This window comes from Thalia democratica, chromosome 5, assembly GCF_965202585.1.
Source record: "Thalia democratica chromosome 5, ktThaDemo2.hap1.1, whole genome shotgun sequence".
NCBI classification, from domain to species: Eukaryota; Metazoa; Chordata; class Thaliacea; order Salpida; family Salpidae; genus Thalia; species Thalia democratica.
In genome coordinates, this window is record NC_139169.1 from 65,245,061 (window position 1) to 65,258,745 (window position 13,685).

General features: G+C 25.7%; 1 protein-coding gene across 1 annotated transcript; it reads right to left on the reverse strand.

Annotated features, from left to right (window-relative positions):
- Positions 1-287: 287 nt before the first annotated feature.
- Positions 288-12,101, reverse strand: LOC145835661 (folate receptor gamma-like). Its single transcript, XM_082943349.1, has 7 exons — positions 11,922-12,101; positions 10,491-10,682; positions 7,532-7,694; positions 4,784-4,959; positions 4,161-4,209; positions 3,559-3,645; positions 288-1,844 (listed from the first exon to the last, which is right to left on the reverse strand). The coding sequence occupies exons 1-7, from the start codon at positions 12,060-12,062 to the stop codon at positions 1,615-1,617; spliced, it is 1,038 nt and encodes a 345-aa protein (XP_082799475.1). The 5' UTR covers positions 12,063-12,101; the 3' UTR covers positions 288-1,614.
- Positions 12,102-13,685: the final 1,584 nt, after the last annotated feature.

Sequence of the window (13,685 nt, forward strand, 5' to 3'; positions counted from 1 at the left end):
TGCTCTTTAAGTGTCAAAACTACTTAAAATCTAACAAAAATTACAAAAGTATATAAATATAACTATGGACGTATATGAGTTTATTGAATAAAATTCTAAATTATATATATTTTCACACAGAACTACCAAATACTAAAAATCACGATAGAAAAGAAAAGACAGGCACACAAAATTAAAGTATACATGATTTGAAGCAGCAAAAAAAAATACTGTAATTTAATAACGACACGCTTTTACACTCCTTATGTCTACAATTTGTCATAATTTTTTCTATTATAAATCAATAGACTTTCATAACTAATGATAAACATAAAATTATTTATAGGTGTAAATTTCCAGTTAAAGTAATTCTTTTAAACTGCAAATAAATTTTACATACAATAAAACATACTGACTAAATTAGATAAGCTATTTATAATAGCTTTTACTGAAATTTTCTATATTTAAAGCCTTATTTTTCTTTTTTACTTTTGACAGCTTGATTTATTCATTCAGACAAAACTATTCTTTCTAATCATTTATTTTTGGCAGAAAATTTCAGGCGGACCTTTTACAATTACTCAACTTATTATCAAACAATCGATAAATCAAAAGACAATTTCAAACAAATGTGGGATTGAGAAAAAACATGCAAATTTAACAACACTTATGTGTATTTTTTAGCTAAAAATTTTTTTTAAGTAAACAAAACAATGTGCAATCAAATTATGTACTCGTTTATTTTCAGACCAGTATAAGTTTGCAATCAAATTTGTTTTGTGTACTTAGTAATTTTATGCAATTTCAATTTTACATGTAATGTAGAAATGTAGGTGAAATGTTATTAAAACACAGATTTTTTAAAAAAAAGTAAGGAGTAACTAAGCAAAACAATTGTAACTAATATCGACTAAACATGTTTTTAAAGTAATCATAGAAAGAATAAGCTAAAATTATTTTACAATTGAATTTTCTAATTAAACTTTAAACTATTTCAAAAAAGTTTATTGAGTTTTAAACTAGTGTTATTTTCTATTGCAAATAACTTTCTTATAATGTCTTCTTTTCAGACATGATTTCAAAATTAGTCACACATATGTGTGCTTTGTTAACCTAATATTTTCAAATCAAATAAAACGTATCAAATACAAGCCTAATATAAAGAAATGCAAAAAAAAATGTTCTTGATTTCACACTAAAAAAAATTCTTGAATTGTTAACAAAAACTATTACAGAAAAAGTAACCTTTTAAATGTACAGAAAATTGTTATTAACTAAAATTTAAGGTCATGGGGGTCCAAAGCTTATGCTTTCAAAAAAAAAAAATTTTATTATGTTTAAAATATTTGTTATGTCTTTGAGATAAACTTAAGTCTACTATTTATTTGATACAAAAAAAATCGTCTGTTTTATACTTGGGTTTAAAAAATAATCTGTTCTAAAGTTACATGCAATACTCTTTAAAATAAACACATTTTTTCAATGATTTTTAGTTATTTTGTAGTTTGCATAAAATACCTGTTGGACTCTGACTAATGAGAAAACAGAACAGCTTTTTGAGGACCCTAGAAAAACGACTATAAAAAAGTAACCCGGATGTCATCACGTGATTACACGGACGAATGACTTTTCACTTTAAGCGTCATGGGTCAGTGGTTTCTTGTCGCTGTAAGTGTCGACAAAAGACACCTTGCTGTCGTGGCTCGAAGGGGTGGAGTCGCTTCCTCCCTCGGCGAAGGACACCACCTGGTGATGAGCGGCGGTGTAAGCGTGGTCGTGGTTGCCATGGTCACCGATGTGGAGGTTGCCAGGGGACATGTGGTGGTTGCCGGGGTGAACGCTGCACCGGAAGTAAGCGAAACAAGCTGAAAAAATATTTCACTTAAATAAGCACGAGTTATGTAAAGATAGTTTTTAAGTTACAATTTTAAGTAAAAATATTTTTTGACCCCTTTGCGTTATTTTATACCACTTTCACTTTAACTACCGACTGTTTTGGGCAACTTGACTTTATTTTAATCAACTATTGTTTAAAATTAGCATGGTAGCATCTGATAAACATTTTTAAGGAGTTTTATTTTGTTATCTATCCGCAACTTTGATAAACTTTGATATTCAATATTTCGAAATATTTGCTTTGGAATGTAGAAAAGTTAAAGGTTTTTTTTTACTTTTTGTTCAAACTCAGTCAGTTTTCAAACAATAAGTCACAAATAGTTTTTCAGTTATGAAAAAACTTATTTTAGTTATGATTTTGGTAAAAGTATAAGAAATAATAAAAATGTGGTAATATTTAAAGATTAAAAATTTAATTTTTATAACACCAGTATTTACTAATTCAGTTTTTATACACTGTGTTTCTGATTTTCTTCTCAAAATAGTTCATAGTATAAAAATTTATGAAGACAAAAATACAAAATGAAAATAATAAAAAGATCCAATCCTTTTTAAAAAAAAAAATATTAATTTATTACAAGCTGAACTGAGTTTTGCAAATAATTTTTGTTTGTAACAAATTTCAAAGTATTTAAATAATGTATAATTGGCTTTCTAAAACATTCGTAATTAAAAACTTTTGAACATTTTTTATCAATTTGAACATTTGAACAATAAAAAAAACATTTTTATTTACCAAATAAACACTAAGTATTTTACTAATTTAAGCACTTACTGTTAATAGATTTAAACGATTTAATAATTATTAATTTACTACTTATTTGGTACTGGAGTATTGCTTAGATACACTTAAATTAAATCAAACTAACTTATCTTAGAAATAAAATTAAAGTGAACTTATTAATACTGATACATTTATGAATACGTAGAAGCAACATCTAAATAAAGCCTTATTTTTATAGAAAAATAATAAATTTCATTTAATGAAATGTAGTTATATGTAAAATTAGCAAATCATTAATTTATGACATATAAGAAATTGGGAATACAAAAAGAAATTGTGAAAAATTAATTTAAAACGAAGTTAAGTAATAAACAGAAAATCTAAAAAAAACCTAAAACCTTTTATTTATAATCTAATTATAAAAAAAAAAGAATTATATTTAATGAAATGAAGTTACATGTAAAATTAGCAAAGCCTAAATTTATGATTTATCAGAGAGTAGGAACTAAAAAAAATATCGAAAATTAATTTAAAACCTAAGTAAAATAAGAAGTAAATTACTTAACAAAACAAAATGAAAAGCTTTTACGTAAATACAAAATTTAGATTTCTACGAAATAGGAAAAAATTATCAGTGATTTAGAGGTAATAATTTCTGACAGCTATTATAAAGCGAATTGAGTTAAAAAATTATAATTTTCACAAAACATTGATGTACATCATTGAAACGCGTGGCAGTTATAAATAATTAACAGTTTAGATTCAAAAAACAATTTAGAAACAATACTTGTGCCTTTTACAAAACAAGGCTTTCATTTACCAAAATAAATATTCGAGTCAACTTTAGACTTCAATACTTTTTTGCTGTTGCGATTTAAAAATCTGGGAAAATAAATTCTTTCATTGGCACGGGGTGAGAAAACCCAAAACAAATAATTAACAAATATTAAATTACCAACCAACTGTGATTACCACGGCTATTATGACGAGGAAAATCGTCAGAATGGTGACTTCCGTCCCAAGCTTTTTTACCGCTTCCTCCAAATCTAAAAAAAAATGTTTTTTGGAAAAAAATTTGATTTAACTCTTTCAAAATTTGAAATTAGTGAAGATATGTAGGTTTCGTTTTCTCCAGTTAAAAATTTTATATAGATAAAAAAGTTATTAAGATAAAATAACGAAAATTCGAATAAATTTTAATGGCTTTAATTTTTAAATGATTCAAAACTTGATATTTTTGCAATATTTAAAATTTTTCAAGTTTTAATTAAAATGTTGTTAGTAATATTACTTAAATAACTTAACTTCAAATTTATAAACAAAATTGATTATCTTTATAAAAACCGAAAAAAAAGTTTAAATGTTTTGTAGTATTTTAATAAAGCTAAACAATAAGTTATCAGATAAAGCTTCTATATAATAATAAAAAAGTTATTTTGCTAACAACATTTACATAGTCATAACAAATCATATAAACATCAAAGCAATAACACATTTGTTCAAAAAGCTTTAAAATATATTTTATTATTTTTATTTTAATTCAAATAATAAATTAAACTACCTTCGGAATCGCAAATTAGTCCTTTCTTTTTCGCATAAAAATTTGCAACCTTAAAATAAAACAAAATTATTTTGCTTGTACTGCTATTTTTTTAATCTATTACTTTACTGAAATAAAAAGAAAACTCAATAACAAAAATGCGTTTTTAATTTTTATTGAGTGCAGCTGTTTAGATAAAATAAAACTACAAATTTGCGTTTTGTGTTGTTAGTTGGCACTTAAATGTCAAATTTGTGTTGCAATTTATCATTTTGCAGCAAATAAAATTTTACAAAACCAAGCTTATCAGCAAATTAATTTGTCCTATTAAAAAGACTTAACTTAAGAAACCTTTTCACACAGATTCAAGAAAGACGTTTGCTTACGAAACAAATTAAACGTTCCTTCAAGGGCAAACTGGTTTACGTAAAAATCTTGAATTAAAAAACCAATAAAAAATTTCAAACAAACAAAACGAATAAAGTTCACCCGCAAGCGCTGCCAAAATTTAATTAAAGAAACACCTTTAAACTTAAAAAACTTTTCAGCTGGCTTTTGGCAGCGCGCGCAAATACGAATTAAACGCTCGTTACTTTGTCACCAGACAGAAACTTCTAGTTGGTTGGAAAGTAAAAACAAAAAACTTTTTCGTTGATTTTTGGCAGCGTGTTGAGTTCCTGGTCGACGAAGTTCAAGCACGGCGCGTCGTCGGTCACCACCCTGTAGTCCTTCGGGCCCCACACGTTCTCGCAGAAGTCCCTGGCCGTCTTGTACGTGTCGTGGAACGTCCTGCACTCCGAACCCGGCTTGCACACGTTGGCTGTTGCGATTACAATTAGTAACACTTGGAGTTTTCAACTGTTTCAATTTTTAAGCTATTTTGCTAAGGGGTTCGGTAAGTCGATTCAACAACTGTCTAAAAAAAAAAGAAACACTTTTGTAGAACAAATAAAGCTAAAGTGAAATAGTTTCCACTCATAGCTCAACTCATAGAATCCGGGTTGTATACGTCGGCTGTTGGAATGTTTGAGTTTAAATTGATCGAGAATTAAAAACTAGGAGTTTCAGTTGTTTTGAGCAAAGGTTGCTAAAGCTTTGTTGGTGTGTGGTATTGACTGTCTGGTAAAACAATTTCGCTTGCAAAAGTTTTGTAATTATATTTTTTTGTAAAGGTAATACACGAAAGCTAAAACTTGGTCAAATAAATTTAAAGAAATAAAACAATAATTGCAATATGCAAAAATTACAAAAGCAAATTAAACACAAAACGTCACACTTGATAAAAGTTCAACTTGTTCATTGTGTTACTTCTATCTATGGACTTCCCGGTAATCGATTTACGAGTGTTTACAAACAAAATAAAAACTAATCAAGAATCGCGCTGCGGTTGAACTTGACAGCTCAATGGGAAAAACTGTTTATTTGTCGTTTACTTTGATTTGTTTTTTTTTACAATTTTAGCTGTCTCCTGTTTCCTATTTGATATCAATAATTGTAGAAACGTTAGTTCAATCAGCTTAAAACTTCAATCTTGAGTATGGTCAAAAATTGTCCAACTTTAGCAAGGATATTCTTAATATTTCTTAGTAATACTGGACAACTTGTTTATGCAAGTAAAATTTGTTTTGATAGTCTGGTTATTAAAACATTATTTCTAGACAAGTGCTTAAAAACTTAAAATAATAGTGGTTTACAGTATATATAAAATCAGCTTATTTATAACTAATGAGATAAGAGTATCAGCTTTATTTTTGGAATTTTTTTTTTCTTAAGTTTAACGTTAGACTAAAACTGCCATAAAATTTCAAAAATATTATAAGCAATAAGGTAGTATTTCTCAAAGTGAACACATAAAGATTGAAAATAAAATATTAAACGTACAAATCTTTATGTGTACAAAATCTATGATAACTGTATAAACTAAATTAATATTAGTTTTAAAATAAATATACACTTAACAGTTTGAACAGCCATTTGAAATAAATAAGAACCTGTGTTACTGGATATTTTTTGTTGTTGTATGTACTTTGAGTCTTATAAGTTACTAAAATATTCTATTATGGTCAATAATGAATGTAGTTAAGAAATTATACAAAGCTCATGCAAACTTTTGGACATAAGTAATTACATTTAACACACATGTTCGAAAAAGTTTTGCTGCAAGCGTACTATGCAAACTGTTTGTTTAATCTTTTTTGATTCTTTTATTTCATGACTTATTGTTAAACAAACAAACTTTGGGTAATTTATATTTTTTCAAAATTTCAGCTGTTTTTGAAATAAGAATACATTCATTTTTTCTTTGAATTGCAATTCTACATATACAAGGTGAAAAATAATAGTAATGATGATGTGAATAAAAATATACTTTTATTCTTTAGACTTTACAAGCTAATAATTAAAATTAAATAGATTATATAAACTTTTAAATATATGATAAAAGTTAAAAACTTGATTACAAACTTTGTTATATGAACAAAACTTAGACAAATTAAAATTGCTTTAAAAATTAAATACAAGGTACTTTCAAAAATGAACTTAACAATTATAAAAGTAATGAATACTTTTAAAATTCTTTACTGTTACACTAATAATTAAAAAAGTTCCTTGTAAATCGATGAAATACATAAAATTTTAAACTTTAAACTTTTTTTATTGTACTAACACATTAAAAAATAATAAACAAATAAACCGAAAAACTAGTTAACATCATAATTTTTTAAAATAGTTAAAAATTTAATAATTTTATGGAAAAAAAAACTAGTTTAGCATTTTGTGGCTCTTTTAATTTTGATAAAAAGTATGTCAAAACAGCTGCAATAATTAATATTTATGTATTTTTTATTAACTTTAATTCAATAAAAGTATGTTTTTATTAAGTAAAACTTGCATGACTAGTATAAATTTGAAAAATTATTTTAAAACTAATACAGTTTAAAATTCTAATCAATTTTATTAACTAAGATTAGACTTGAAGTATTTTTATTTGAAAATCTTGTTGTTTCTTGCCTTAATTGGAATATTAAAGTATCTCACACTTTATCAAAATATTTTAAGTACTCACAAAAAACTACAAACTACAATTATTAGGTTTGTGTGTCTTGATAATAATATTTATTAAACCAAGTTAAATACCCAATAAAATTCAGAATAGCAAGCTTTAACAAAACAATAAGTTTAAAACAACAAACAAAAAGTAGTCATAAACTACAAATTAGTTTAAGATGTTTAATTCTAAATAGTTTCAACAATCTTTTAAATCTTACTAAAACTTCCTTCAAATTATTGCTCCCCTTTATTAGTATTTACAAATAAGCAATATGCACAAACTGTTGAGCTTTTTTCAATTAACGAAACTTATGTTTTGCATTTACTTCAACAAACAAACTAACTGAGGCCTCCCCGTCCGTTATTTTTCCGCTGCCACACAAAGCCGCTGTTCCAAGTGTAAGCGCAGGTGAGGTCGTCCTTGCACGCGTTGAACCAGTCGTCACAGTTGGATTGGCACAGCGGCACTTCGTAGAACCTCTCCTTGCGCCACGTCTTTCCAGGTACCTGGCAATAAAGGAAATTGGTGATAAAAATATCTGATTTTTTGATGTTATGAAATTTTCTCAAGATGTTCAGAGCAAGGCTATGTCAATTAAATTTATTTTCTAAATACAAATAAGTTTTGACAAAAAAGTAGATTTGAAAAAAAAATGTTTTGTACTTAAACGTTGTTTCTATTGTATAGTTAGAATACTTGTATTTGAATTTTATAATACTTTTTATCAATGAAAACATGAGACTAGTTGTTCTTGAAGTAGACACATGTTTTTATTTTTTTGCAGAGAGGTTTTCAAACCAATTATATGAAATTGTTTTCAGTGATAAGAGCCACTAGTTAGCTAAAAAACCTATGGCTACATATATACCAGGGATCCGCAATTTGGAGCCCATAAAAGGTAAATCTGCGGTCCAAAATATGCATGAAAATATGGTCTGTGAGAGAATTTTTATTAAATTTACATTACATAAATTGCAGTTTGAAGTAAAGAGTAAAAAATATTTATTATTAGACGAGAGGTTTTAAACTGAAATTGTTCTGGGGTCTGTTATGAACAGTTTTAAGGTCAATTTGTAACTATAAATATTACTGCAGCTTGCAAACATTTTTATAATTTAAATTTGTCCAGTAACAACCAAATACATGCTGACCCTTGGTATAAAAAAAAAAATAAATGTTTAAATATAAAATTTTCAAAGTGGCCAATTTAATCAGTTTTTTATTTTTAATAAAATAATCAAAAAACTATGCTGTTTTAGCAAGTAATGAACTGTAGAGTTCTAGTTTAGCTGAAATATTAAATAGTAGTGGGTGTATTTTATAGGTTAGTTCAAGTGAGTTTTAATGAACTTTGAAGTTAAACGTGATATATTTCTAATGTAATCAACTTTATTTATAACTCTTTTGTTTTTGTTGTTCAAAATTCTCTAGCAATTGAAAAAAGTAACCATGTACTTGTAAGCAGGTGCTATAAATTATTTTTAAAGCTCAAACATAAATTTACAAACAAAACATCTGCGAATGTTTTTAAAGTTAAATTTTAGAGTATAATATTTTTGTACTTTAAATAAGTTTGTATAGGTATAATTCAAATTAACCCTTTTTATCAAGTTTTTTTTTTGCTACCTAATCATACTGATTAAAAAAATTACTACTTTGTTTTGTTTTTTGAAAGTTTTTTTGACTTATGACAAGAAATATTTGGAATATCAATTAAAATAAAATGCTGCTGACCCTTAAATAAACATATGAGTAGAATTATACAGATTTGAATTTTTATGAGTTTATACAAGTTTTTTAACTAAAAACTTCCTGTTTAATTTTTATGTACATTTAAAAAATATTAAGTTTTTGAAATAATTTAAATTCAATAAAAGTATTAAGTTATAAATTTTTACATGTTTTATTTAGTATAAGAATATTATGCAAAGTTCTTGCTACAAGTGAAGAAAAACATTACTTTTTATTGTTTAAAGTTTAGAACCTTTGTGTTAAAAAAACAACACTATCAATACATTACTCCTAAAAATTAAACAAATCTCAAAACCTGCAATGATGTTTGTCAAAAAAATTGTTGGCATAATTTGAGCTAACTTTTAAAATACAAAATCTGAAAAGTAGTAATAAAATAATAAAAAAACAATTTTATGATGTTTAATTCTATTTATAAAAAAGGTTTTATTTATATGTTTTATATAAAATACTTTTAACCATACTTTACAAAATGTTACTCATTTTTAATGCATAAATTATTTGTTGTATTTTACATAATATTTTTACTTTGTTTACTTTAGATTATTTTACTTGTAAACTTAACATAGCTAGCCTATTAATAGAGCTGTAAAAATTATATAAATAATTTTTATATAGATACTATTATATATTTTAAGGCATATTCTTTATGCCATTTAGCCAAATATTTTATCAAATATATTGTCAAATAATTTATCTTGTTTATTTTACAACTATCTATAAAATTCAGTTAACTTTTCATCATTTGTTTAAAGAAATACTATAGAATATAATTACAACATTAGTTTAAATTGTTGGTGGAAAAACAAACTTACTTGGTACTATACAATAAATAAATATTAACTTTTTTTTTCAAAAAACAAAATTCAATTTTATTATTAAAGACAATGGGTGTCCATAGAATAAACAAATAAAATACCATATGTGTTTAACTTTTGTAGAAAACTCAGTTTTAACAAAGCAGTGGTAACAAACTTTAGTTCAAAAATTTATTGAGAAAAAGTATATAGATTTATAAGTTTTAGTGATCAATGAATAATTTATTAAAACATTGATCAGTTTTTTGATCAGTTCATATAACTTTGAAAAACTTTTGCATTTTTCAGGGATATCAAACAATCTCTCTTCTACAAATTAATTTTTTTTAAGTAAGAAATCAAATTCAATGTGGCATCCTAATTTAAGCAATTTAAACCATAAAATTTTGACCATAAATTAAACATAATTAATAAAAACTGACTTAAGCTTTTTTTTATATGTTGTATAATTTTAAAATAAACATAACAAGTTGAATATTTATCATAAGTATCTACTTACAGTAAATAATTAGAATCAAAAACCAGAACTTTAAGGTGACTTTAAATTTTATGTTACATATCTCACTCTGCTCTGAAAATAATTTTATAAAATATACTAGATGATAGATAAATATATTCTTAAAATAATTTTTTCTAGTGCATAGTATACTTCTTCCAAAAGTAATCTTACAAAAGTTCCAAGACAAACCACATTCAACTAAAAATTAATAAATCATATATACTTCAACTCACCGGGGTTATCCAGGGCCAAGCGTTGGGTGAGCACTCATAGAAGCAGTTGTTCTGGGTGAAGTAGTTTTTGCACTCAGCAGACAGCGGCTTGCCGCAGTGGGAAAAGTTGAAGTTGTACGAAGGCTGAATGTCATTCTCTATGCTTGCCACTGAGTCATTGGTGCAACAAGCCTTGCTTCTGAAGTGGGCACACTGTGAAATTATGCGTCAATTATTTTTTGATTATTTAACCAAAATTCAGTTGTATGACTTTATTTTTACTAAAATATATCTAAACACATGAATGAGATTATTGGAGTTTTTTTTTTTTTTGATTTAATATACATTTGAACATTATAATTAAAGCTTGTTGAAAAATATTAAAACAGTTTTTAAACTATAGCAATAAGTTTAAGTTTTTTGAAGTAGTATTTAAGAAACTGATTTTTAGTACATAAAAAATATTCAGTACATACATTAAAATGTAGACTTCAAATTATAGAATCATTTATAAGGTTTTACTGCACAGTGCACACACATCAATATAGTGAAATATTTCAATCAAAATATGATTTAAAATAAAATGTTTAATTAAAAACAAAATACTATTTAGCTACTAATGAGTGTAATTTTGATATAATTAATATTAAAAAAATGTTGTTTTAAATTTAGATAGTGCCTTATTGCCTAAAAACATTAACAGCTTAATACACACTTATTATCAAAGGACAGCTAGAGTGCTGTTTTGAATATAAACCTATTTTTAGCAAAACTACAGCACATTTAGTTTTAAAAACTTGTTAGAACATCTTAAATTTTTTTTATTAATTCACAATGTCATTCCATACAGTAGTAATACACTTTCTTTTTGTTTTTAGCTTAGATTATTATATTTGACAAACTTACTTCACATATAGCAATAAAAATTTGTATATGTATTATTGAAGACCTTAACAAAACAGCATCTTTATTTTAATTGATCCATAAAAAACTATTACTTGGATTTTTTTAGATTTGAGTTTTTTGATATGACATCATAATTACAATATAAATTGACTTAAAATTTAAAAAAAGCTTGTATTTAGGTCTTCAATAAAATAAACAAGTTTTCAAATCTACATGTGCAATAATTTTGTCAAAAACAAGGTTCTGGTTTTGAACCAGACTGTCCTCTGAATGAAGTATTTATAATAATTATATAAAAAATATGTTATTTTGGTTTCATTGAAAAAATATTTTAAAACTAGACTAAAATAACAGCACACAAAATTTAGTTACCAAAAGATAGTTACAATAATCAGTATATGTTTGCTTTATAATAAGAATTTGAATCAAGTTTTGATGAAGTCTTGAAATATGTTTGTAAAAGCATTTCCCAGCTTCAAACAAACTGTTAGTACCACTAATAAATAATTTATACAATTTAACATCACCAAAAACACTCATTCATACCTGCACCAGATCAGGCTGTGGGCTTGGGTCAACCTTGTGGTATTTGCCTCTGGGGCAACGTTCATAAATCACATGGTCACTGCCATAACACTGAAATGCCAGTGTGAAAAGCACAGCTAAGAGTTTCAGTTTGTGTTGCATTTTTGACCTTTACAATAAGAATGATTGCTGTTGCACTGGAATAAGTCAAACATGCGCTTTTTGGCTTGGTAGCAATTGTGCTTTTTTGAGCAATGCAAAATGTTAAATTATCAAACCAGGGGCTTTAATTACAGAGATGTAAAAATATTTTGAGCACTGGTTTTAAAAAACTTTTAAGTATATGCTGATTAAATCAATAAACATAAACTTCGGTTAGCAATAAATCAAAAATTACATCTTGTCATAAATTTCATATCTTATATACTAGATTAACTATTTAAAAAAAATTTATAGCACTTGCAAAACATCTTTAAAAAATAAACAATGAGGTATAATATTTAATTTATAAATATCAATTTTAAATAAGTCTGTTGTTGATGCACTAAACAATGAATTAATAAACAGGTTTCGAACACCTTAGAGCAAAGACTTATGCTAATGATTTCAAGAAATTAAGGCAAAAAAATTCCTCGTCCTTAAAAAGTGTAAGACTATTTTATTTTTTAAGCATTGATAAAAAAATATTATTTAATGCCTTTAATTTATTAACTTGCTAGTTTTTTAATTAACTAGTTTTAAGTATTTAATAATTTTAACTGTTTTCTATATGTCTTAAATTTAAAAAAAAAAATGTGTTATTTAAAACTTTAAACTTAATTGTTTATACCTTATTTTGGTATACTGTATACTTATTACTTTATAGATCACACTTCAAGTTCTCAACTTAATAAAAAGCACAATGATCAGTTTAAATTAAAAAAATTATTTTTACAATAAATGTTTCACTCATTTGAATTTAATCAAACGAGATCATCAGTTGAATTAAGTCTATAGAAAAAAATTTATATTATATTACTTCATTACCTTATTTATATATAAATAGTATGGCCATATTTAAGATTTGAAAATCCACAAGGATAACGGCACCGAACCGATATATGTTTGGAAATTAAACAACAATAATACTGATTACAACATTAACTGGAACATTTTACGTCACATTAAAGAAATAAGGCATCCGCAGAGAATTCGCATGAACTGTACCTACGACAAAATGGGAATAGTGAACGCTGACGGGAAAACTTCATAAAACAAAAGGAAAGAGTTAATATGTTCGTTTTAAAAAGCTTTATTATAAAAATTAAGAAAATTTCAAATTTAACTTTACATTACATTACTATTTAACTTGTACAAGCAAATAGTAAAACCAACAAAAGTAACCATTTTCAAAGTTTCAAATTTATAGTGTTATTAGATTTTATAAGCCTAACTTATAATTACTTCACATTACGATAGATGAGATTTTTATTAATAAAATCAGTTATTCAGTCTAGTGTTTTGGTTTCGCGTGTTTTTTTTTTTTTTGCTGTTTACAAGTTTTACAAGCCTGCTAATTGTATGTATGTTTATTTAATATTTATATAAGTGTTATAAGATAATTAATATTTTAAGCATAGATCATAACTTGGGAGGAGATAAAAAAAGCATAGCCAATAGCAGATGGTAATAATCCTGATTGTAGGCTATGCTTAAAAGAATCAACAACCGTTGTGTATGCGGTGATAAAGGAAGGCTGTTTAAATAAGCAGAGTGAATTCATATCGTCTTGTCAACATATGACAA